The 26,251-nt window shown below is 47.3% G+C and overlaps 2 protein-coding genes and 1 pseudogene across 5 annotated transcripts in view; 2 read left to right on the top strand and 1 right to left on the bottom strand.

Annotated features, from left to right (window-relative positions):
- Window positions 1-5,852: 5,852 nt before the first annotated feature.
- LOC311581930 (olfactory receptor 12D1-like) lies at window positions 5,853-6,779 on the top strand (the record flags this gene model as incomplete). Its single annotated transcript, XM_084754463.1, has 1 exon — window positions 5,853-6,779. The coding sequence occupies one exon, from the start codon at window positions 5,853-5,855 to the stop codon at window positions 6,777-6,779; it is 927 nt and encodes a 308-aa protein (XP_084610589.1).
- A 786-nt stretch (window positions 6,780-7,565) lies between these two features.
- On the top strand, window positions 7,566-14,813 carry LOC311581634 (olfactory receptor 2H2-like; annotated as a pseudogene). Its single transcript has 2 exons — window positions 7,566-7,680; window positions 8,219-14,813. The product of its transcript is annotated as an olfactory receptor 2H2-like (transcript).
- A 1,416-nt stretch (window positions 14,814-16,229) lies between these two features.
- Window positions 16,230-26,251, bottom strand: part of GABBR1 (gamma-aminobutyric acid type B receptor subunit 1) — a 29,856-nt gene continuing 19,834 nt past the window's right edge. For 2 of the 3 annotated variants that reach the window (XM_084754084.1, XM_084754086.1), the window contains exons 15-23: window positions 24,773-24,923; window positions 24,230-24,362; window positions 22,191-22,307; window positions 21,996-22,103; window positions 21,345-21,438; window positions 20,472-20,599; window positions 18,447-18,575; window positions 18,115-18,327; window positions 16,230-17,711 (exon numbers count right to left, since the gene is read on the bottom strand). In XM_084754084.1, coding sequence (XP_084610210.1) covers window positions 17,538-17,711; window positions 18,115-18,327; window positions 18,447-18,575; window positions 20,472-20,599; window positions 21,345-21,438; window positions 21,996-22,103; window positions 22,191-22,307; window positions 24,230-24,362; window positions 24,773-24,923 — 1,247 coding nt within the window. In that variant the 3' untranslated portion in view covers window positions 16,230-17,537. The remainder of the gene's footprint in view (window positions 17,712-18,114; window positions 18,328-18,446; window positions 18,576-20,471; window positions 20,600-21,344; window positions 21,439-21,995; window positions 22,104-22,190; window positions 22,308-24,229; window positions 24,363-24,772; window positions 24,924-26,251) is intronic. The other variant, XM_084754085.1, reaches the window with a different exon arrangement.

Here is a 26,251-nt window from a genome sequence, read left to right as displayed (position 1 = left end):
GGGAATTAACGTAGTAAAAATGGCCGTCTTATCAAAAGCAATTTACAGATTCAATGAAATCTCTATCAAACCACTTACAAATTTTTTTGTTGCATGATCATTTAGCTACGGGTTTAATGACAATTATTATATTCGGTTAAATAACAAAATGACAAATCTTTGACTCTATACATTTCTCAGGAATAACTGGTTTTCTCATCTAGGTATGGTGCTCCATATAAAGTAATTTAGACTCTAAGCCTGAATGTTGTTCCTGAGTAATTAGGTGCCAAGGATGGATGAAAATCCATCTTACTAGGATACAGAGCCTGAGAGGTGATGCAAGTATTATCTGACTTTCCCAGACCATGACATTTTTTTTTTACTTTTATTGAATGCCTATGATTTACACGTCAAGCACCAAAATCCCTCTCCTCCCCCCAGTAAAATAAAACAGACAAACAAAAAATCTTGTCACAGAAGCTGTACTGAATGGCACAGTATAGCCTTTTGTTCACATATGTTTACTTTCAAATGTTCATAGCAGCCTTCTTCATAATAGCCAGAACCTGGAAACAACCTAGTTCTTCCTCAGTCAAAGAATGGATAAAGAAACTGTGGTACGTTTACACTATGGAATACTACTCACCTGTTAAAAACAAGGAAATCCTGAAAATTGCAGGCAAATGGATGGAACTAGATATGATCATCCTGAGTGAGTTAACCCAGACCCAGAAAGATACACATGGCATATACTCACTTATAATTGGACACTAGCCCAACAGTGACATCCCCTGAAAATCTTCCGTTAGCAGGAGATTGGAATGGATACTGGGACTTCATATTGGGACACTGGGTGAGAGAAGTAAGGAAGACTGGGGAAATAGAAGGATCCAGAGGGTCCCAGAAACCTACAAGACCATCAAGGCTGGCAGATCTGGACCCAGGGGAGTCTGCTAAAACTACTGTACCAACCAAGGACAATGCATACAGTAAACCTAGAACCCCTCACCAAATCTGGCCAATGGACAGCACATTCTCCACAATTGTGTGGAGAGCAGGGATTGACTATGACATGAACTCTGGTGCCCCCTATTGGACTATTTCTTCTTGGTGGGGAGACCTGGGGTCACTCAGAGGAAGAGGAAGCAGGCTACCAGGATGAGACCTGATAAGATGGGATCTTACAGTGGGGGAGGGGTCTTTTTCTGTCACAGACCTAGGGGAGGGGAATATGATGAAAGAGGGAGAGATGGGGATGGGGAAGATAAAAGTGAGGGGATAACAATTGACATGTAATCTGAATAAATTACTTAAATTTAAAAAATTTAAATAAAAAATCTTTTATGCATATTTTTCTATTAAATGCACAGAGCATTTTCAGGGAAATTGTGTAGGAGAGGGAGTGAATGCAAAACTCTAAGAAGATAAAAGGATATTGATTATGTTAATGAACAGGGCCCAAGACCTCTGTTGTTCATGTACCTGAAACTAAAATGAAGGGGGGAAACTAGAAGAAAGAAAACAAAAGGTGCATAGAGGAATTGTCTAAGGACATTTTCCCTATGGCCGGTGGAGACAAGCACCCCATTTATTTTCACATTTATCCCACTCAGCACGAGGGACACGCTCCCTGGAGATTCTTAGGTCTACAGCTCGGTTTCATTAGAATGCTGGCAGAATTTCAGGATGGCACAGAGGTTCTACAGGTGGAGACAGCAAGCACAACATGAACTGTCACTTCACACAGTTCACAACCTGCGAATCTCCTGGACATGCACCTCAAAAGATTTGTTTAGGTCAGGTAAGAGGATGAATTGGGACTAAGGTTTCCTGTTTTTAGGGCCAGCCTGTCAGTTTGTAATGTTAGCCACCAATAGGCAGTGTGCAGGCTGTTGCTGTCTTGCGATGGACTCCTCACTGTGTGAGGATTGTGAAGGCTCTTTGTACTCTGAATTTCATTTCTATGTCTCATCTCAGTTCATGTTCCCTAAACATTCTCCAAATCTGAAAGCTGAGAATATTGAAAGTACGGTGAACAAAAACTAGTTCTGATTCTACATGGCAGTTTGATTGATATTTTTTCTTAATAGGAAAGTATTTTCCCCATATGTGTTTTGGTGCTCTTTTGATTTCTGGTGTAGGGAAACTAATGTATTTTTCCATGGGCCCAGATTTTAAACAGGAATGTCTGTTGTGTTTATAAACACACAAATATGTATCACTATCCAAGAAGCCACCCTGAATTATTTGAAAGCAACTCTTCACAGACTTACACTAGTGATTACTCCATGTCTCAGACTGTCTTCTAACTAAAAACATTAGGGTCCCTCAGGATCCTTATAATTCCCTCAGTTCATTAATTTCGTTTTTTTAGACATACAAATTATTTTCTCTATCTAGTGGCTTCTCTCGCCTTGGATGACTCCCTCTGTGTAGGAATCATCCTGGTGTCAGCCTCTGTCCAACTGCAGTGCATCCTGGGTATTCTCTCAGTGCCCCCAGCAGCATGGCCCCCTCTGCCCTCCAATTCTGATTCTTCATTTGTGTAAACAGGGAGTTCAGGGCCTCTTTAAATGAAAGGAACCAGAGGAGCTGCTTCTCATAGCTATGTCAGCTCTGTGTGTCTCAGGGAGGCAATTCAGGTGCTTTCCTAATGCTGAGGAGGAAAACAACAACGACGCAAGATGCCTTTTAGTAAAATTTGAGAGTATAGCCAAATATTAAACTTTTTACCATCAATTCATTCATCGTTCCTTAAGAATTTTACTTACATAGAAAGAAACACTGTTATTTTAATTATGCAGTTGAAAAGAAAAGGATACAAACCTTACAGAAAACAGGACTTTGAAAGAAGGGAACAGAAGGACTGTATTTGAAGAAAGGAGAAAACACGTTCTTGACGAGAGAACTGGACAGTTCCAACATCTGGGGGCAAAGCTGAGGTGAGGGATACAGACTTCTGGGGTCAGAGAAGATAGCACAGTTACCATTGCCACATTGATGGAGCTAGAAGAGAGGAAGCCAAGCCTCTGTAATGTTTGAGGAGTGAGCTTATCTTAGGATAAATGAAAAAAAGGACACAAGAATTTAGATCACAAGAGAAGACAGGATTCCAAAGGTCCTGAAATGGGTGTTTGTTGGTGTCTCCTGGTGAAATGAGAGAAGGACAGCCAAGCCCACAGAGGAAGAGCATTTCTGATCCTGGGTCTCTGGGAGTCAACAAGACAAAACTCAGGGCATCTAGGAGAATAGAAACACAATAAAACACAATGTCTGATGCAAGAAGTAACTTGGGCCCTCGTAGCAACACAGACAATGATCCGAGCACTTCGGAGGTTGAGGCAGGAGAATTGTGCTTATATGGAGATCATGTCCAAACAAACAGAAGAAGAGGTCTCTGGAAATGGCCCAGTCTCTTATATGCTTACTATGCAAGCATGGATGCCCAGGTTTGCATCCCTAATGCTAAATAAGAAACCAAGTGTGGTAATGTGTTTGTTATCTCAGTGCTGGGAAAGCAGAGAAGGAGAATTTCTGAAGCTCTCTGTCAAGCCAGCTTAATTGAGCAGGTGAGTTCTAGATTTAGTAGGACACTGTTTCAAGAAATAAGGCTGAGGAAGACGTTCGATACCAAGCCATTCCTCTAAATGCACTCACGTATAGTTTGGAATTAGCATTAGGAATATCATTGGACATATTTAATGGCTCAGATTTCAGGGGACATGAAGCCAAACATCAAATATAGTAGTGAAAACTATGCACAGATACCGTCAGACTCTAATTAATATGGTCATCTGGCTCCATGATGTTTCCTAGGTTGTGGATAAGAAATAAGTCTACACAAAAACATTTATTCTTTTTCTACATTTTAGGTAGAGAAAATATAGTTGCTATTATATTAAAATTTTCGATCCCTTTTATTTTTATGAGACATTTAAAATATTTTATTTTTGTTTTTCAAATTAGCTTACAAACTAATGGATTTCCTTACATATTTCATTTTGGTTGATTCTGTGCCCTGCCCACTCCCGTCTTTCCCTTGTCTCCTCCTCTGTTGGTCTCCAGTATTCCCTTCCATATTGTTCCACTGTCTTCCTTTCTTTAATGCCTTTCTTTTCCTAGTCACATGGTGCCCTTCCTAGTTTTCTGTTCCTCACCCTTGTTTATAGCAACTTGGATCTACAGGTTAAAGGCTAAGGCTGAGTATAAAAGAGAACACACAGTATTTGTCTTTCTGTGCCTGTGTTGCCTTTCTTAATATCACATTTTTAGTTACTTATATTTTCCTGAAAATTCACAATTTCATTTTACTTTGCAGATGGATGTAACGTCATGGCATATGTGTACCAAATTTGGATTATTTATTGTTATCTGAACATCTAAGCTGATTCATTTTCCGACTACTGTGGATACATATGAATGAACAAAGATGTGCAAGCATCTCTGCAGCAGGACGTAAATTCCTGTGGGTGTATCCCAGGATAGCTGGGTCACACGGTGGTTGTACGTAAAAGTTCTGGGGAAACAGCCAGACTGATGTCCTCAGTGGCTGCACCAGTTTACACTCTCACCAACTTTCCTTACCTGCGTTTGTTGTCACCTGCGTTCTTTCTTATTTATTTACTTATTTTTATTTTTGATTTGTTCACTTTACATCCTGATTGTAACCTCCTCTCTCTTTGCCTTCCAGTTTCCCCTCCCTCCATAACTCATGCACCCTCCCACCGAGTCTTAAGAAAGGGGAGATCTCCTCCCCTAACATCTGACCTCAGCCTATCAGGTCTCATCTGGACTGCCTGTATCCTCTTCCTCTGTGGCCTGGCAAAGCCACCCTGTCAGGGAGAAGTGATCAACATATGGGGGCCAGAGTCCATGTCAGAACTAGTCCCTGCTGCCCATACTATGGAACCACAGAGTCCGTGCTGCCTTCCTGCTACATCCGAGCAGAGGGTCTGGCTCCTCACTATGCGTGGTCCTTGGTTGGTGCATCAGTCTCTGCAGCACCTTCTTCCTCTGCCCATTACCTGCTTTCTTAATGATGATCATTTTTTCCAGCATGGGAAGAATCTCAAAATAGTTTAATTTGCAGTTCTTTGATAGGTATTGAAGTCGAACACTTTTAAACTATTTATTAGGTATTTATCTTTTTTGTGAGAGCTATCTATTTCAGGTATTTGGTTCCTTTATCAATTGATAATTTTTTGTGGTTAACTTTTGCAATCCTTTACATATTTTAGATATTGACTCTTTGCCTGAAGTATAGTTGGAGATCATTTTCCCCCACTCTGTAGGTGCTGTTGATAGCATCTTTGCTATGCAGAATGTTTTAATTTCATGTAACCACATGTGCCAATTCTTTTGATTTTTTAAAAGAGTTAGTGGCTAAAATGAGTCTTTCTTAGTGATGACCAGTTTTTCTGGGGTGAGATGTCAAGGTAGTTTCTTATTCTCCTCAAGTTGAGGCCTTTCAAGCCTTTTTACTTGGCAGGAGATGCCTTTCTGGTGGAGTGTTTTAAAACTGCTTTTTTTAGAGTCAACTTAAGTGATGAGTGAAAAATAGGATAAAACTGTAAATGTTCACAGCTAGAAAATATGGTAGCCTGGTGATGTACTCAAAATCACAAAGTAAAAAATAAATGATTAGTGGTAATGTAGTAAATTAAAAGGTATTTGATCACAATCCACAACATAAACTTAGGACTGTCATTTAGCAACAATGGGTAAATACTAGGGAAATTTTGAGATGACGTCATGAAAAAAGAATCATCTCACTCTCAAAACATCTTGGTTTTGAAAAGACAACCTATCACCAGAAAGACTGGTCAACATATAGTATAGTGTTGTACAGTAACTCTCTTTTCTTTTAAGCGATGTCAAATCAAACCTCAGTCACTGAATTTCTCCTCCTGGGAGTGACAGACGTACAAAAATTAAACCCTATCCTCTTTGCTATTTTCTTCACCATCTACTTTGTCAATATAACCTGGAATGGCGCCATCCTGATGATCATTGTTTCAGATCCAAGACTCCACTCACCCATGTACTTCCTCCTGGGAAACCTAGCATGTCTGGATGTCTGCTTTTCCACTGTGACAGTGCCGAAGATGCTGGAGAACTTCCTCTCTGCGAGCAAAGCAATTTCCTTTTGGGGATGCATAACTCAGCTTCATTTCCTCCACTTCCTGGGTAGCACAGAGGCTTTGTTGCTGGCAGTGATGGCGTTTGACCGCTTTGTGGCAATCTGCAAGCCGCTCCACTACTCTGTGATCATGAGTCACCAGCTCTGTATTCAGATGGCTGTTACTATCTGGGTCATTGGCTTTTTACATGCCTTGCTTCACGCTGTGGTGACATCTCATTTGCACTTCTGTGGTCCCAATCGTATCCACCATTTCTTCTGTGATGTTAAACCATTGTTGGATCTGGCCTGTGGAAATACTGAGCTCAACCTTCGGCTGCTCAGTACGGTAACGGGCACCATTGCCTCCGTCCCCTTTTGTCTCATATTTCTCTCCTACTTCTACATCATCACCCATCTGTTCCTCAAGACCCGGTCTTGCAGCATGCTCCACAAAGCACTGTCTACTTGTGCCTCTCACTTCATGGTTGTCCTACTGTTCTATGTTCCTGGTCTTTTTATTTTCATCCGTCCTACCTCAAGCAGCTCTCTGGATCAGGACCGAATCGTTGCCATCATGTACAGTGCGGTCACTCCTGCCCTCAATCCACTCATCTACACCCTGAGAAACAATGAAGTGAGGAGTGCATTGACTAGGAAGGTGAGGCGATGGCTCTGACTTGAAGACATCTAAAGACCTCTTCTGAGGCATAAATAACCATGCAATGAATACGTTTAGAAACAGCTATGCTTCTCAATTTTGTGAATGTATACCATTGAGAAAATTGGACAATGGAAAATATATAGGAAAAGTGGTAATATGAAGCGATATTTTCTCAGGCAACACAAGAGAACCTTGAATGTGTATAGCTCTAGTTACAGAATCCTGCCTCTGAATTTGTTTGAAAAATCATTTATCTTGGCTTATCTTAGATATATTCTAATATTTTATCATATGTAATTAAGCTTACAAATATGTGTGTACCATCCAGCTCAAAAGAGAGAAAAGGGGCAAAGTCACTCGGGTGGCTGAAGTATCTACAGATTTTGAGAAATAAGGCAGAGAAAAGGAGGGAAGGAGTTGCCAAGTTAGATACAGAAAGTTAATAAGAACAATGGTTGATGCATGATGCATTGGGCGCTGCTACAGTAACACTAAAAACTGTATAAAAAGAAAGCCAAGGATGCTTAGGCATTTGACACCAGCCTCCTTTGCCCAGGAAGCCAGTGTGAGTGTCCACCTGTCCCACACCACATTCCTGGTTTCCTCTCAGCTATCAGGCACTATCTGACCTGGAGGAACAACAGAGGAGGAGAAGCTGTTAGGTGTGGGCCTGGAGAAGGAAGCCAGAGAAACATCAGTCAACCTTGTGTGTCCTGAGAAGTGCCCAGGGTGAGTTTTCATCAGGCCCATTGTATCGCTCTACTCTGACAGTCTCATCCCTCCAGCTAGACACAAAAGGCCATGGTCAACCAGAGCTCCCCAGTGGGCTTCCTCCTGCTGGGCTTCTCTGGGCACCCACACCTGGAAAAGATCTTCTTTGTGGTTGTCCTGTGTTCCTACCTCCTCACCCTCCTAGGTGTTAGGGACCAGCTACATGGCCAATGTTCAGCCATCTTGTCAGAACCTAGGTTCCTATTTCTCCAGAAGTCTGCCATTCACCAGAAACTAGCTGACCTTGTCGTAGGTCGGCAGTTAGACACCTGTTGTGGTTTATTGTGGGGGCTGGTCATTCCAGACCCCCGGGCTACTCCCTTTCCGGTGGGACTACTGATAAGATCAGATTAAGGGCCAGCTGCTTGCGAGCAGCAGTTCCGGGAGCTTTTTCCTGACTAACCAGATCCTTCACCACTTTTCTGGAATTTCTCTCCTGCAATTAGCAGCTGTAAAGGTAGATACCTACCTGCTGGAGCATTCCAGATTAGGTATCCATAGCAACCCTTGCTTATGCAAATACCCATGCCTCTGTGCCTATATAAACTCTGTGAAAATTTTCAATAAACGGGGTTTGATCAGAATGCAGACTTGCCCCCTTCTTCGTGTCTAGTGTTCTGTCTCTATACAGGAAAATTCTCCTCCCGAGCGTTACTCGAACCCCGGCAGGCTGGGGCACCTAGGAAGCACACTCGTCCTCCTGCTGTCCACACTGGACCCCAGGCTCCACTCTCCAATGTACTTCTTCCTCTCTAACCTCTCCTTCTTGGACTCTGCTTCACCACAACCTGTGTCCCCCAGATGCTGCTCAACCTCTGGGGACCCACAAAGACCATCAGCTTCCTGGGATGCTCCGTACAGCTCTTCATCTTATTCCTGGGTACCACAGAGTGCATCCTCCTGACAGTGACGGCCTTTGACCCCTATGTGGCTGTCTGCCAGCCCCTGCACTATGCCACCATCATCCACCCTCGCCTGTGCCGGCAGCTGGCCGCTGTGGCCTGGGTCATTGGCCTGGTGGAGTCAGTGGTTCAGACACCATCCACTCTTCGCCTGCCCTTCAGGTTGACGATTTCGTGTATGAGGTCCCGGCTTTGATTCGGCTACCCTGTGGGGACACCACCTACAACAAGATCCAGATGGCTGTTGCCAGTGTCTTCATCTTAGCTGTGTCACCCTCTTCTACAGCTCAGTCGCTGCTGTCCATCTGCAGCCCAGAAACCCCTATGCCCAGGAGAGGGGCAAGTTCTTTGGTCTCGTCTATGCAGTGGACACTCCCACACTCAACCCTCTCGTATACACCCTGAGGAACAAGGAGGTAAAGAGGGCACTGAGGAGGCTGCTGGGGAAGGAAGTGGAGCCCAGCTGACACAGGCTCTGTCAGTATGCTGAAGAAAGATTCTGCAGCCTTCATCAAAAGGTTTACGGTTTCCTCCCTACCCTGCCACTGTGGTGGATGACAGAATTTAAGAGAGAGAGAAAAAAAAAACCCACAAGAAATTCAGTAAAGGCGTTTAACCATGTGAAATATTACATGAGTCAAATGTAATCCATCCATATTTTCCTTTTCTTGATTTTTTCTTTGTTTTGTTTTTTGAGACGGGGTCTCTCTGTGTAATCTTGGTTGTCCTGGACTTGCTTGTAGACCAGGCTGGCCTTGAACTCACAGCGATCTGCCTGCCTCTGCCTCTCAAGTGCTGGGATTACAGGCGTGCGCCACCATGCTGGCTTTTCCATCTGTATTTTCATCGTATCAATTCACCTCTGTCCTCAGCTCACTGATTTGGTTTCTAATTCCCTTCCCTTGCCAACATGTCGCTATTTTTAGTTTTGTCCTTTTTTTTTTTAACTTGAATTTATTTTTTTCTTTGCAAGAGAGTTTCTCTGTGTAGCCTTGGCTGTTCTGGACTTGCTTTGTAGGCCAGGCTGGCCTCAAACTCACATCAATCCGCCTGCCTCTGTCTTCCGACTGCTGGGATTAAAGGCGTGCGTCAATGTTGCTATTTTTAAAAAGATTTTTATCTAAGGTTATATCTGTGTGTGTGTGTGTGTGTGTGTGTGTGTGTGTGTGTGTGTGTGTGTGTGTGTAGGCGGATGTCTGAGGAAGCAGGAGCTACCCAACATGGGTGATTAATTTGAACTCTGGTCCTTTGACAGAGCACAGATGCTCTTAATGCTGGACCATCTCTGTTGCCCTTTGTCACAATATTTTTATTTCTATCTCCCACCGTATTTTTGCTGCATCTCCTTTGAGTTCCCTTGTAATTCTTTATGTCTCTTCTGTTTTATCCTCCCAAAAAATCAGCAAGGGTTGAGGGGAAATGGAAACTTAGCTCAGAAACTCAACCGAAAACAGTGTTTGGATGTTTGCCTAAAATCTACACCGAGACTTGCAGTCAGACCATTCCCAAATGTATGCTGCTGGTCTCACACCACAATAAAATGTTCCAGTATCCTTTTCTTGATGCCAGAACAAAGCCTTGGGAAGCAACCTAAAAAGCAGTTTTAGCATTCCTGCTCATGAACAGAACAATTTGAACACTGGGATTTTGGTGCCATCTACTGGCCACACCGGGAACTACACTGCTTTACCACGTTACCTAAATCCCTCTCTAAACAAAAGGACACACCAGGGCTTCTGGGGGTAATTAACGTTGTAGTTGGTGTGATATACTTATGTCTTGCAATGTCCCAGGTACTGTTTACAGTATTTTAAACCTTTAACCCATTTCATCCTTGAAGCTTTTGCAATTAATGTAGTTAATGTAATGTACTTACATATGACTTGTGATGTTCCAGGTACTGTTTAAAATAATTTACACCCCTTGACCCATTTCATACTTGTGGTGTTATGAAGCTTTTTGTTTGTTTTTCTTTTTTGGTTTTTTTGGGGGGGTTTTGTTGTTGTTGTTTTGGTTTCTTTTGAGACAAGGTTTCTCTGTGTACCTTTGGCTATCCTTGATTCACGAACTAAGTAATCCACCTGCCTCTGCCTCCCTCCCTTCCATGCTGGGATTGCAGGCATGCACTACTGCGCCCACTCAAGTATTATGGAACTGTTTTTGGCTTTTTGGTTTTTGTTTGTTTGTTTGAGACAGGGTTTCTCTGTGTAGCCTTGGCTGTCCTGGAACTTGCTCCATAAACCAGGCTGGCCTCAAACTCACAGAGCTCCATCTGCCTCTGCCTCAGGTGGATCTCTGTGATCTTTGTGAATTCGAGGCCAGTCTGGTTTACAGAGAATCCAGGACATCGAAGGCTACACAAAGAAACCTTGGGGGGAGGCAGGGATGGGGAGGGTTGCCACCACTGCCCAGCGTGGAGCTTTTTCAGAAGCAGCTACTAAGAGTCTGACACCATCATCTCTCAATGCTCTCTGCCAGGACTGGCAGCCAAGAGGCCAGAATACAGATCTCTAGCTATTAGTCCTGCCTCGATACAGAGCCTTCCTAGCCCAAGGAAGAAGCCTCGATTCCTCCTCCAATCAATCTTCACTGGATGTGTCCACACTGAGACTTGCCACCCTGTAGAAAGTTCTCCAAATGTTTCAAAGCATGCGGTGAGAACATCAGAAACAAAGGAAAACTCTGGCAAGAAATTTGAGCCTGGGGTTTGTCTCAGTGAGGCAGCACCAGCAAAGCAAACAAGCATCTCTTCTCCCTGCGGCAACTTAAAATCCTCATCACTAATCCTTCCTGCTTTTCTAAGTTCTGGGAAAACATAACTTCTCTGTTTGCCCTCTGTCTCCCGTTCTTGGTTATTAGCCAAAGTTCTAACCCTGCTTACCCCGACACTCTGGGCAGTTTCTCTTTCTCTGAAGAGCCGTACCCACACCACACACCTCCCATGCAGTTTCTCAAACCACTGCTGAGCCCATGCTTTCTAGATCTGACTCAGAGGGAGCCTAGCCCTAACCTTCTCATAGCTCTTAGGGTTGGCTTCAGTCTGCCTGCCACGGGGCGTGGCCCTGCCAGGCTATATAAAAGGACAGATCCACCTTGCCTCTCTCACCTCTCCTCCTGGCAACAGCTGAGATTTAGGGTTGGCCTGTCTTTTCTTGCCCCCACACCCAGCTCCAAATAGTCCTCAAGTATTCCTCTGAGTCCCCTTATAAGTTCTTTTATCTACAAGACCAAGAGCCCTCAGAAGGAACTCTGTGTTCTCCAACACAGGGCAGACATTTTCCTTGAAACCTGACCCAAAGCAGAGAGAATAAAATTTGAAATATCTGCTGACTTTGGGAGTTGGCATTATCTGAGACGGAACTGTGGCCTTGGCTATGAGGAAGAACCCTGCATGATGCACATTTGGATGGGGAAATAAGAGAGTTAGATATAGCAAGGATAAAATCCTTACGAGTTAATTTTTTAAAAAAAGAGTAAGATAAAGTCCTTATGAAGTAAGGAATAGACTGCTTGGAAAGACACAAAAGCTCCTGAGTCGGATGCAGTTTCTCAAAGGACCTTTCAGTATTTAGGGTCTCCATAGAGTAGGCACTTACCTCCTGAACACATGTCAGTCATTAGGGCAAAGCTCCGGGCTGCACCTGCGAATTGTCTGGTCACTGACTTCTGAGCCTCCAGCAAAGGTAACCCTTCCAAGTCTCACGCTGTGCACAATTAACCACTCCCCCAGGCCTGTCCTGGAACAAACCCTCAAAACACACAGCTTTACTTTTCATACTTGCATTTATTTATTTATTTATTTATTTTGAGACAGGGTCTCACCATGTAGCCCTGGCTGGCCTGACTCTCTCAAGAGAACCTCCAGTGTCTGACTTCTGAGAGCTGGGGTTAACGTCAACCTACACAGCACAGGGCTTTAAGAGGCCTCTTTAAGGAGCGATTACTTGGAGTTAGAGGCTACAGGAGATCAACCGCCTCAAGGCCTGCTGCCTGGCAGGGAACAACTTCCCTTTTCTAAAGGAGATTTGCACCTGAAGGGGCCTTATTCCTGACATCCAGGAGCGCCTTTACTCAAATCTACATAACAAACCCCTATTCACAGGCCAGTACTTACTACACTTTCCCTGGTCTTCCCTCCACCTGCCCACTCAGAAATGAGACCCTTGCCCCTCAGGCGGACTGACCTTCTGTGTAAAGCCACTTCCATCTACCTCCGTGTGTTCATTCCTAGCATCCTAATCTCACTAATCTTTTACCTGCCTGCAGAACCCATGATAGGGGGACGGCTCCTCTACACACATGGTAAGATGCCCACCTACTGCCCCAGAGCACACCTGCCTTCTCTGGCAATCACCTTCCTTCAGGCTAAAGTGGTTCTAACCCCAGCCCCGCCCCCAGTGCTGAAACCCTAATACAATACAGTTCCTCATGTTATAGTGGCCTCCAACCATAAGTGTAATTTTGCTACTGTTATGAACCATAGTGTAAATATCTGATATGCACATCCCCTGAAAGGATTGTTCAATCTCCACCCCCCAAAAAGGGTCATGACCCACGGGTTGAGAACCACTGCATTAGAGTCTAGTGTTGCCTCCTGTTTGGGAGGGGGAGGGGCTATAAAAGTGAATGCAGTTACAATGGCAGCTAATGTGTTGTTGCTTGGTTGTTTTTAATCACATGCTTGAGGCAGCATGACTTGGAGCCCACTTTTATGATTGCCTTTTGGCTAAAGGACAAACTGTTTGGCTTGGGCAGCCTATGGTTCCCAAGCACTGTCAGGGGGAAACTTTTATTTAGCACAGCCATCTTCAAAGAGGCAGAAAGGGCAGATCTAGGGTGGCAGCTGGCCCTGAAGCTCCCAAATTATGGCCCTAGTGAAATGCTGAATATCAGATGAGCAAGACTGGTTTGAGCAGGCTGGGTACAATGGTACACACAGCTGCAGTCCCAGCAACACAGAGGCAGAAGAAGTGGGCGGGTTTCTGGGTTTGAGGCCAGCCTGGCCTACATAGTGAGTCACAGGCCAGTCAGGGCCTTGTCTCCTGCGGTTGGGGAGAGAAACCTGGTACAGTAAGGTTATGAACACCATCTTTGTAGATCACATTTCCTGATAAAGCAGCAATGATTTATTACTCCATTCTAAATGTTCTTCCCGAGTAACAGCCCAGCTCTACCCCTTGAACACAGTAGAACGTAGCAAAGAGCGCGCAGAGTGTGACTTCCCAAGGCTTTGCTGTGCGTACCTGTCTCTCCCACCGCCTCCAGGGACACCTTTGGGATCTGGTTTATTACAACATCAGAACAAGATCCCATGGAAAAGCCCTGTGTAGGGGTTTCAGGCCACATCGCAGGCAAGGAGCCTGCCAGGCCAAAACAAAACCCACCAATAGAGGTTATGAAGGACTTAATTGACTCTGGCTGTTTTCTTTTTCTTTCTTTCTTTTTTTTTTCATGACAGGGTCTCTCTGTGTAGCCTTGTCTGTTCTGGACTCGCTTTGTAGACCAGGCTGGCCTCGAACTCACAGCAATCCACCTGCCTCTGCCTCCCAAGTGCTGGGATTAAAGGCGTGCGCCACCACCTCCTGGCTGATTCTGGCTGTTGTGCGACGTGGATGTTTGGCTGTTGTGGGCTACACAGCAGTCAACGCGAAGTCTGGACATCGTCTCAACTCCCTATTGCTGGTTCTCCTCCTGCAGGTGCAGGCTCCTGGCCAGGTAAACAGCACACGACCCCCTTCCGTAAGACCATCCTGAGGGGGTCTCTCTGTTTCCCTCCTCTCATGGAAGACATCTTGCTCACTTCTCTTTCCCAGTTCCCAGAAGCACACCATGTCACAGTAACGTCCCAACAGTCAGGTGCAGTGCTGGCTCATGGGGAGGACTTCTCTATATACATCCCAGCCTGGACTACCCAGCCAGAACCACATAAAATAAAATTGTTGCCAGGTGCAATGTTTAATACCTATAACCCAACACTTGGAAGGCTGAGGCAAGATTACCATGAGTTCAAGACCAGCTTGGGCTATACAGTAGGTACCAAGCTACCACAATACAGGATAAGATCCTGTATCAAACAGAACAAAAAACAAAAGCAAAAACATACCTGTTAACAGGCATGGTAGTACACACCTGTAATCTCAACACCTGGGAAGCAAGCGAACAGTCCAAGGATAGCATGAACTGCAGAGTGTGGGTGAGGCTAGCCTGGGCTAGAGATGAAACCCTATCTTAAATGGATTACAAAAATAACAGTGTCGGGCTGGAAAGATGGGTCAGTGGTTAACAGCATTGACTGTTCTTCCAGAGGTCCCGAGTTCAATTCCCAGCAACTGCATGGTGGCTCACAACCATCTGTAATGAGATCTGGTGCCCTCTTCTGGTGTGCATGAAAACAGTGTACTCATACAAATAAAGTAAATATTAAAAAAACACACACACAAAAATAACAGTGACACAGCAGTACCGCAGGGGGCTCTAGTGATGGGCTAGGGCAGAGAAAGGACCACAGGTACGTGACAGGGCGCTGAGGTAGTTGCAAGTGCAGCCCACGCTGACCGAGGCGAGGCTGCGGGTGCAGTCCGCCCCAGTGAGCAGAGGCAGATGCTTCCCTAGCTCCCTTGGGTCCCTGAGCCAAGCACTTCTGTGAGCCCCGCTACTTGGCTGGGGGCCTGCACTCTCTGCTGCAGTCTACCTCCCCGCTGGCCATGGTGGAACTCCTGACCCTTGGTTTGCTATTCATGTCCCACCTAAATGCAGTGCAGGCTTGGGAGGCAATTTTAGTCCACGTGGGGCCGGTCTGTTTCTGAGGCCAACAGTTAATTTCTACACTGCAGGTCTCTCTACTCCACAGGCCTCTCCGTTCTCTGAGACTACTCCACTGCAGGAAGAAGGGAAACTCAAATTAAATTCAATTGGCCCAAGGTAGATAATCACTATGGGCTGTCTTCAAAGGAGGCCTAAGATTTAACCTGCCATAAACTGGACAGTAAAATGACAGGGCCCATCCAACCTTGGTGGCTTTCATGCAGAGAGGAAGAATCGCCTTCAAAGGGGAGTGGAGGTGAGGCACAGTACAACATGAGAAAGTGTAAAAAACAAAACAACAACAAAAAACAAACAACAACAACAACAAAACAACAGAAATCCCCAAAACCCTATCACCAAAAGAACACTACGAATTATGAAAATTCAAGGTTTTCTCCTCCAGGTCTTTCAAACATTCATCTTGATGAAAAACCCTTCCCAAGATGCTCAGAGCTCTTTAGATGATGACTTTCAAGTTCGGAGGCATTTATCCAGGACCTGGCAATGCTCCCTTTCTGAGGGGACTCCTCACATCTGCTCAGCCACCTGCTCCGGGCTCCCAGAGCACGCCCAACCCTGTCAGTGAATCCAGGAAGAGGCAGCAACAGAGGCGACCAAGGCCCAAGCAGATCCAGGCACTGGGTGCATACTTAGCCCAGTTCTCGCCCGCACTCCATGGGGAAACGCGTCATTACTGCTACATCATAGAAATTAGGGGTCCACTCTGCATGTGGTGCAGGTCAGCCACGGGGCAGTCTCACTCCAGGGCCCACACTTGCAACCACTGATGTCATCGGTCACTAATCAGCGCCTTGGTCTTGTCCTGCTTTGCCCTCCTAATCCCTCCTAATCAATCACACAGTTCTTTGCACCTCTCCGCTTCAAAGCCTTTTCATTAACTCCAGGCCTGAGAGTCTGGGCTTCTCCCTTCCTGGCCTGGAGCCCGCTCAGTTCGCAGGACGGAGGAGGAGGAGGAGGAGGTGCTGAGTCACACTGTTCACTGGTTTATTGAGATTCAGGGAGATCCTTCTCCAAGCGACAGCACAGTGTGAAGGGGACACTGCCTCCCGCCCCGTCAGTCCCTCTGTCCACGCCTTCACCTGGTTAGGACGTGCACCCACTATCCACTGACCCCATTTCTTTTCTCCTTAGTTCTGAAAAAAAAAATGATGATGATAATAAAGGAAAGTAAAGTGCAGCATTTTTGAGAGGTGGTTGTGAGTACACATGCGTGTGAGACTGGGGGTGGTGCACGTGAGAGCGAAGAATAGGGGGAGCATTTGAGAGTAAACACAATGGCAGTGAGAGGGTATGGACGGCTCAGCAAGCATGAACTATGGGCATTTTGGGTGCACATGGCTCTGCTGGATGAAGACATCAGCTAGGCAGACAACTGTAATCCCAACACTCAGAAGGCTGAGGCAGGAAGGCCGTCCATGAAGGGCAGCACACAACACAACACAGACACACACAGACACACACACACACACTGATGTTAAGATGCAAAAAATATATACAATGCCCTGAGGCACACATGTATAAAACATAGACATGATGTGTGCACATGAGAAGACAGCTTCGTGTGTTCAACACACCATACACACCTAGCCAAGCACACCACAGCACAGCGCACACCCGTAGCCACTGTGCACAGTGTACAGAGAGCACAAGTGACGGCAGCATGAGCAAGCACTCAGGAAAAATCCCACTTGCACAGGACCACACCCACCTGCCTCAGGAGAGGGGAGGATGGTGTGTGTTTGTGTGTGTGTGCGTCCCTCGAATCAGGAGCGCACACAGCAGAGGTGAGGAGCATGTGTGAGCCTGGGCGAGGAATCCCCTGGAAGGAGTAACATTTAAGGAGAGGAAAACGTGGGGATGTTTCTGGTGCTGAGAAATGGAGAGCCCTGCTAGTGTGGGAAGAACACCTGTGGGGCGGCCCTTGCTGCTGAAATGGCAGGAGTTGCTGTGGTAACTATACAAGACAGGCTATGAGGGGGAAACACTGTGGTGAGCTGCCCCTCTGGGGTTGTGAGTGCAAAGCTTCAAGCAGAGTTCAGACTAAACTGTGAAGTAGCAACATAAACTTACATGAATGAATGAGAGAAAAAACAGTCTGTTTCCTGCAGCACTGGAGACCCAACAGCCCCAGATGCACAGGTGACATGTATTTATCAGAGGGGGGTTGCAGCATGTCCTCCGGTTGGAGGTAAGAGTCCTTGCCCTCCTCCCAGTTCCCCGCCCTCTTCTCACGCCCTCCCCTCCTCCACTGGCCTTTATCCTTCTTGGTGCCCCCTCACTTGTAAAGCAAATGCACTCGACTCCCGTCACAGCTAAGCCGGTCAGGGGGCTCCGAGGGTCCCCTGGGAAGGCCCCCAGAGGGGTCTGGTGGTGTTGGGGGGTGTCGCCGTGAGCGCAGCTGCTGCCGAGACTGGAGCTGATGGCGCAGTTCAGAGACTCGCTCCTCTTTCTGGAGGAAGAAACACAATTGGGAGTGTGGGAGGAGGGTGGTGTAGAATGGGGAGACATGGAAAGGGTTACACAGGCAGGAGGAGAAAGACATTACATATGAGCCAAGACAAGAACAAAGAAAGCCACAGAATGTAACACCACCGAGAGGATGGAGCAAATAAGCGAATTTATAAAAATTTTAAAAAGGAGACTAAATAGACGACAGGAAGATTGCATCGGACAAGTTGGAGTGCCACGCCCCACCCCCAGAACTGCACGGTCCCTAACTACAGCCTGGACACGGTGACACTGTGTGACTCAGGGCTGACAACAGCCTCCCCCAAACTACTGCCAGGAACCGCTACCTAAGGCTACAGATGACCTCAGACCTGGGAGGGCCCTGAACGTCAGTCAACACACACCTCAGCAATGATCTTTTCCAATTCGCGGTTTTCTTTCTCCAGCAGCCTGGACTTCTCTTCCTCGTTGTTGTTGGTAGACGACCCTGTTTTCATGGTGTCCTGTGCTTCAGACTGCCACTCCCCTCGAGTGATCAACCTGCGCATCTGGGGGCAAAGGTTTGGGCGCGGGGTGGCTGAGCAAGGGGGCTGTGTGAGCGGGCAGCCGGTAAGGGGCTGGAGTAAGGGGCAATGATAAAAAACAAATAAACTGAAAGACAAGCTGGGGCAGAGCAAGGACAGAGTGCATGTCCCCGCCCCCACTTAGGGAGTGCAGGGGGAGAGCCAGGCCTCACCTTGGGCACAAAGAGCACAACCAAAGTAATGTAGGACGAGAACACGATGGCCAGAGAGGCGAAGGCGAAGGCTGCGTCCTGCTGGCTGGAGAGGATCATGGTCACGGGGGCAGTGATGAGACACAGGACCTGGGAAGACAGCATTTGGGGGGAGACTCGGATCTGTGCAGGGTTTTCTTTCCCCAGGAGAGAGCCAGTAAAGACAGGCTCACGGCGCACCTCCCACAAACAGACGCAGGGCGATGCACAGCCTCAAACAGTTAAGTGCTTTCCCTCAGGGTCTCTGCACTCAGTCTGCCCTTAAGGCGATTTCACTAGGTCACTGCAAAATGATCTAGTGAGCTTTCCTCCCTTATCTTATGTGTATTATATATGTGTGGTACAGGAGCACTCTGTGTGCACATGAAGGCTAGAGGGAAAAACCTCAGCTGTCATTCATTCCTCCTTCTCTTTGGTTTTTCATGGAGGGTTCCTCACTGGCCAGAGGCTGCCTGGCCACTGAGAACGGAGGATCTACCTGCCTGCATCTCCTCAGCGCTGGGGTGACAGGCACATGCCATGATACTCAGTTTTCCTGATGCGAGTTCTGAGGTTGTCTTGTGGGCATCAGGACCTATCACCCCAACCCTCAATGCAGTGTGCTTTCTAAACTGCTGTGTACTGAAGGAAAAATAAGCATGTTTTTTGTTTAGATCACAAGGATAAGAAAAAGACTAGTGAGAGAGCAGGTGATGTTTATCCCCTTAGAAGTCGAACCACCATGTGGGGGAGATTGGTTGTTAACCAGCTGAAAAACATCCTCGAACAAATTCTGAGAGGAGGTATAAATGTGAGCAAAAAAACAAGAGGCGGGGCCTTTGGAGACTTGAGCTAGTTCTGGCTGTTCATCGCTCCACTTTGAGACGCTCCTAAGAGAAGGCTCCAGGTTCTGGTGGCTCCAGGTTCCAGCAGAAGAAATCCTGCTGACTACGCCAGGAGACTCGTTCCTCGGAACTGATATCCTTATGACTTTGTAGTCTTTAATCTCCTTTTCCTATTGTTTAGGTTATTCAGGTTAGAAGTGAGGTACTCTCAGTTAATTAGTTTGTAATAAAATATATTTGCTAAGAAAAGTGAGCCTACAGTGTGTTTGTGTCCTCTGAACTCAAACATCCCTTCCCCAAAGAAGGAGGGAGACATGTGAAACTCAAGTCAGTTACAGCACACAAGGAGGACCATCCCCAAAGTTTGTAAACAGCAGCCAATTCCTGGTCAGAGAGTGGTCTCCTGCGGAACTGCCTACAAGCTGGGCAGGAACTCTAGGTATGCAGTTACTTTGAGTTTGCTGTGGTGGAATTTTTAGATGTCACACATGCCACTGAGTGCCTCATGTGCCTGTACAAACTCCAACAGATGCAGTTTCACCCAGTGTTGAGGGTTAGCTTTGCCAACTTGACAGTCGAGATTCTAGACTCTAGGACTGCTCAGGTGATTGTCCAGAGCATGTTCGTTTGCCATGAGAGCATATTTGGGGGTGGGGGGATTATCTTGATTTCTATTGTTAAGTGATGTGGGAAGACTCAATCAACACAGAAGGCACCAATCTCTAGGAAGAGGATCCAGGACTGGACACGAGTAAGCATGCATTTCTTTCTTTCTTTTTGCTCTTAACTACTTCAAGGTCCTGTGTTGACTTCTCTCGATGATGGACTATGGCCTGGAATTGTGAGGTAAAATAAGCCCTTTCTCCCCTAAGTCGCTTTTTTTTTTTTCAGAATATTTTACCACAACAACAGAAATGAAAGTAGAGCACCGAGTTAGACTTCGGTAGAATCAATTTTTTTGTCTGTGTGGTGCCCTATCTAGGATGACATCTGCTTACGTCTCCTCAGGAAACTCATAAACAATGACTTTATAAATCAGAAATGTTTTTACGACTTCTACACAAATGATCTCAGATCTAACTTTCTGATTCTTCCAGTCCCACCACCTTAACAAGGCCATGGTCTGTCTCCAGGACCAACACCAGGTGTCAAGGGAGCTTACCGCAACATTGTAGATAGCCATGCCCACAGCCCGGTGGTCGTTGATCTTCTCAGTGGATACACTTTTAGTCTCATAAGCAAGAAAGATTCCAAGCAGCAGCAGCAGCCCCTTGTAACCATAGAAAATGCCTAGGACAGCAGGAAAGGGTCACCCGGGCAACAAAGGCTATCACACTCCCAACTCAGTCCTGTTGTCCTCACCTTACTACTGCTCGGTGTAGCTCCTCTGTCTAAAGAAAGCCCTCCCCTCCATCCCAGACACTCTAACACAGCAAATTCTCAATGTGGCCCCACCCATAAGACCACCATCTGGCCCAGACCTCACCACAGCCTCCTAGAGAGCAGCCAGTAAAGAACCAACAGATGCTACATTGTTTCAACTGTTTCCCTCCAGACAGGAATGTGCAGTCCAAGCTAAGGGTTTTGGTTCACGGAATGGGTTTGCGACCCAAGGAATGTTAGCCAAACTGGTGGGATTGGCTAAGCTCATGACATCACAGCCTTGGCCACTTACTCTCAGACCCAGATGAATGAGTCACCTACCCACACTGACCTCTGCTGAGCTCACAATAGAAGACCAAAGCACTCCTACTCTTTGAAGACTTTAGTGCAGTAAAGGCACCAAAACTCTTTCTTCTGAATGGTCCTTCTCCCTTAGCCTGCTGCTGCTCCCTGTTCCTCGGGTTTGCGCTTGCTCCCTTCCCCCACGCCTTCCCCCTCCCCTCCCCTGCCCCCTCCTCCCCCCTCTCCCTGCCCTGCCCCCTCCCCTCCCCTGCCCCCTCCTCCCCCCTCTCCCTGCCCTGCCCTGCCCCCTCCCCTCCCCTCTCTCCCTGCCCCTTCCCCTCCCCGCTCCCCCTGCCCTATTCCCACACACCAAGCCATGTATTCATCTTGTTGGAGCTGCAGTGCTCCAGCTGCGGCAGAATGGAGACATCGATGTCTTCCTTTGGTTCCTCTTTGGCAAAAGTCTGAGGGAGAAAAGGAGCAAGATGAGCAGCTGTACCCTTCTCCAGCTCCCGAACCCCGAGCCCTGCCTGTCTTCCCCATGAGGCTCAGTGCTATGCTGGGTCCTGCTCCAGGCCTGGGGTCACTCCCCTGACCGCACTGGAATGGCTTGTTCCCACCCTCCCTGACGCTGGCAAACCCTACACATCCTCCCAGACGCCCCTTCTTTAGATAGCCTAGAAAGCTTCCGATAAGGCTCCATCTGGGAGTAACAGAAGTGCCCCTTAATATACAGAAGACTGTAAAGTTCTACTCTCTGAGTAGTCTCCTTTTGTTTTTAAAGGCAGGTTCTCACTATGTAGCCCTGGCTGGCCTGTAACTTGCCATGTAGACCAGGCTAGCCTCAAACTCACAGAGAGATCTGTCTGCCTCTGCCTCCTGAGTTTTAGGTTGAAGGCATGCTGGAATTAAAGGTATGTGCCACCACACCCCGCCTTCCTTCAAGACCACACAGCCATGGAGATGCCAAGCTGGTGTCCAGCTTCCTGACCCCAGCAACTCCTCTCAAGTGACAAGATACCTCAATGGTTCGATGCAAGGGGTCCACAATCTGCCAGATGGCAAGAGTCAGGACATCCATGCCCACCAGCAGGCCTACAGTGGCATACAGTTTCCAGGGCTCCAGGGTCTGAGTAGGCAGCCAGAGAACACAGGTCAGAAACAGGCCTTCTCTTCTCTGCCCAGGGCCAAAGGCTGGGTCTGGGGCTTAGCTCACCTTCCTCCATTCCTTCTTCTCCTCCTTCTTTGTGAAGACCGTGTGGACCCACCAGATCTTGGTGAACATAGAGCCATAGCCTAGACTAAAGCCCAAGCCCAAGAGCCAAAGGCGGGCCTAGAAGGGGAGAAAGGACACTGGAAATAGGTGGGACTCGGGCCATGGTGGGCGGACCTGAAGGAGGCAGTGGCAATAGTGACCAGATGACAAAAAGCAGGCAGGACATAGCAAGGGGAGTACAGAGGGAATAAAGGGGAGGGGAAGGGGAGGGGAAAACTGTGCATTCATCCTTCCTAACCTCTCTAACTCCTGCTGCAGCACCAGGGTATTCTTGCTAAAGCCCACTGATCTAATCTAGCGCCTACTGCAGGCTCACTTTTCTTAACAAATATATTTTATTACCAACTTATTAACCAAGAGTACCTCACCTCTAACCGAACTAACCTAAACAATAGGAAAAGAGATTAAAGAATACAATAACAAAACCATTAAGGATATCAGTTCTGAGGAAAAATTCTCCTGGAGTAGTCAGCAGGATTTCTTCTGCTGGAACCTGGAGTAACCAGAACCCGAAACCTCAGCAGGAGCCCCCAAAAGCCTTCCATCGAGTGGTTCTCTCTAGGAGCTTCTCAAAGTGGAGCGATGAACAGCCAAAACTATCCCAAGTCTCCAAAGGCCCCGCCTCTTGTTTTTGGCTCACATTTATACCTCCTCTCTGAATGTGTTCAATGTTTTTCAGCTGGTTAATAACCAATTTCCCCCACACGGTGGTTGAACTTCTAAGGGGATAAACATCACCTGCTCTCTCACAGGTCTTTTCCTCATCCCCCACTTGTGATCTAAACAAAAAACATGTTCATCTCTCCTTCAGCCTACAGTTACTACCTGCACACCTCTGAATGTGACACAGCATGGTCCACCCACTAGCCTGGCCCAGCTCCCAGGCCCTCACTGACCCTGTGCCCCACACAGCTACACTGAACCTGCTCAAGCAGGCACAGTCTCCTTCACCTACTCTCTTTCGGATCTCGTGCATCCTTCAAGGCACAAACGCCACCTCCTCCCCGAGGCCCGCTCAAACACGGCCTGTGAGCTGTTTCCACAGAGCCCTCCTTGGGTGTACCTCCTGTGGTACCGCAGCTAGCTGCCTATCTCGCCTGCGGCACGCTGATCTCACTGGGAACAGGCACTTTGTGAAAAGGTGAGTGCATGTCTGTGTGCACACAGTGCATAGTCAGGACAGATACCCCGGGGAGGAAAGACAGTGCCAGGGAAAGAGTGGGTACTCCACACAGCAGAGGAACATTCAAACCATGGCTGAAGCCAGCCTCTTGTCATAGTCCCAAAAACTCCATGAGCTGAGTCTCCAAGGCCCTGCTCCAGCTCTGTGATGGTATATCTCTTGCCCCAGCTCCATCTGCTTAGATTCTGCCTTTCAAACTTACTTTCTTTCTCTTCTCTTCTCCCCTCCCTCCTTCTCCCCCCCCCCCACCTCTCTCTCTCTCTCTTGGTTGTTCAAGACACGATCTCTGTGTAGCCTTGACTGTCCTGGACTTGCTTTGTAGACCAGGCTGGCCTCGAACTCACAGCGATCCAACTGCCTCTGCCTCTGCCTCCCAAGTGCTGGGACTAAAGGCGTGCACCACCACCGCCCCGGCATCAAGCTTACTTTCTTTCAAACCCTATCCAAGGCTCCCACAGGAAAGCCCGGCTTTATTTCTTAGCCCGCAAATCAGAGACAAGCCACCGTTGTTCACAAGTCCTGTATGCAGACCCCTTCCTTTCTCTTCGGTACTTCACCCCTCTCCCCTGTGAGGCATGCCTAGCAGCCTTGCAGCCAGCCAGAGAACTGCAGAATGGAGTAGGCCTGGCACCCAGAAAGAAGGGACAGAGCCAAAGAGAGACCAGAAGGGTGACGCTAGGAGGCAGGAAAGCAAGCACTCGTTAGGGAAAGAGAAGAGACAGGGAGGGTGGGTGCTCCTGAGAGGGCTCGCAAAGCTGTACTCCGCGGAGACTGTATTGGCTCACTGCCCACTTACCTGGCAGACAAACGGGAACTGGCCTTTCTCTATGTGGTAACCATCCAGCCCGAGGGGAAAGACAGCAGCTAGTGCCAGTGAGCAGCCCACAGCCGTCAGATTGTTCAGGTTGGGCTGGGAGTTCTGGATATAACTAGGGCAGGGGCGGAGAGGGTGGGAGAAAGAGCAGAATTACCCACACACCTCCCCCAGGAAGGCTTGGCTCTCCAAAAATGCCACCAATGGCACAACCCTAAGCCCAGAACTGATAAAGGAGACAGGCTGGGAACAGGTAGAGAGGAACACCCAGGATAAGAACACTGTTGGGCAACAGGGCCTCTGCAGCCCTCGCCCCTACTGGAGTGTTTTTTTTTTTCCTAGCTGACTGCTTTGAAGGGTAGGGGGGTCACACCTGGCTTACCCCTTACATTTTTTTTTCTGAGTCATTATGCCACTCTCTGTGACAAAATCGCCTTAAGAGTCAGTTTTCTTACTCTCCGGGGAGCACAGGTCAGTATGTGAAGAGGCAGCCAGGCCAAGGGTCAAGTCGGAAGAGAAACTTACCGAACGTGGGAGTTGTAGATGTTAAAGGACAGACAGACAACAGCAAGGACAATGCCCAGGCTGGAGAGGACTGAGACGGAGATAAAGAGTTTCTGTGACAGGAAACGGAATGTCTCGAAGACCAAGGTCTGGTCAGCTGGAGGAGACCCTCCTGCACGGCACAGGGGAGGAGGAGGAGAAAAGAAAAAAGGAGGCAAAAATGGTGGCATGAAGGCAGGATGGAAGAAAGTGAGACAAGCTGCTGAGGGGTAGTCAGTGTGGGCAGAAGACACAAAGAGGCTACAGTGGGCAGGATGGTGGAGGACCCTGGGGACCTTGAGAAACAACCAGAAAATAAGAAGATGGGATCTGTGCTGAGGAGGGTCTTGCTCTGTTTTGCTTGTTCCTTTCGGGTGTTTTGTTTTGGGGTTTGGGGTGGGGGTGGGGTTAGTTTTGGTTTTTTTGGTTTGGATTTTTGTGGTTTGTTTTTGTTTTGATTTGGTTTTTCAAGACAGGGTTTCTCGGTGTAGCCTTGGCTGTCCTGGACTCGCTCTGTAGACCAGGCTGGCCTCGAACTCACATCAATCTGCCTGCCTCTGCCTCCCGAGTGCTGGAATTAAAGGCATGAGCCACTACATGCAGCTTTTGTTTCTTGTTCCTTTTTGTTTCTGTCTTACAGCAAAGGAAAAGGGGGAGATGAAATAAGGGAACAGCCGAAATAACCCTATACAGGGCTGCCTATCACCCTGATTAAAAGGTGTAAAAGATTAGGGTTAGAGTAAGCAGACAGTCAGAAGCACCCAGTGGTCTTTTAATCTCCAGCAAAAGACACAAGAACAGCCCTAGCAGGGTAAGTAGTCCCCAAAAGTGTTTTCCAGTTACTATTAAAAGGAAGCTGAAATTTGTCAGGGGGTGGAGGGTGGTGGGGAGACACAAAACACCTACTTAATTTCAATTTGCTTAGCTTAAAAAAAATTAAAAAGCCAATTTAGGCCACGCAGCACATTTATAACTACACAGAAAATTGCCCTAAATTCAAGGCACAAAAATAAATAAATAATAAAAAGACGAAGCAAAGCCTAGGCATGCCAGCTCACACAGTAAAGGGGGCAACACTTGGGCGTCTGAGACAAAATCGACACCACTTTGAGGTCAGTTTCATCTACAAAGCAAAAGTCTGTCTCAAAGCAAATAAAATAAAATAAAATAAAAGGGCACTGCAGAGACAGCTCAGCAGTTAAAAGCACTCACTGCTCTTCCAGGGGACCTGGGCTCAGTTCTCAGCACCCATGTGGTGGGACATAACCATCTGTAATTCTAGCTCCAGGGACTCTGGTGCCCATATCTAACCTCAGAGGGCAGCAGACACACACACACACACACACACACACACACACACACACACACACACACACACACACACACACACACTCTCTCTCTCTCTCTCCAGCAGTGCTGGGAATGAGACTTTACTGGGTCAGCCTGCCTTCAGTGGTCTTT

This window comes from Acomys minous, assembly GCF_964271855.1.
Source record: "Acomys minous genome assembly, chromosome: 13".
Lineage (NCBI taxonomy): Eukaryota > Metazoa > Chordata > Mammalia > Rodentia > Muridae > Acomys > Acomys minous.
The sequence above is the reverse complement of the archived record's forward strand: the minus strand, read 5'-3'. Positions and strand labels throughout refer to the sequence as shown.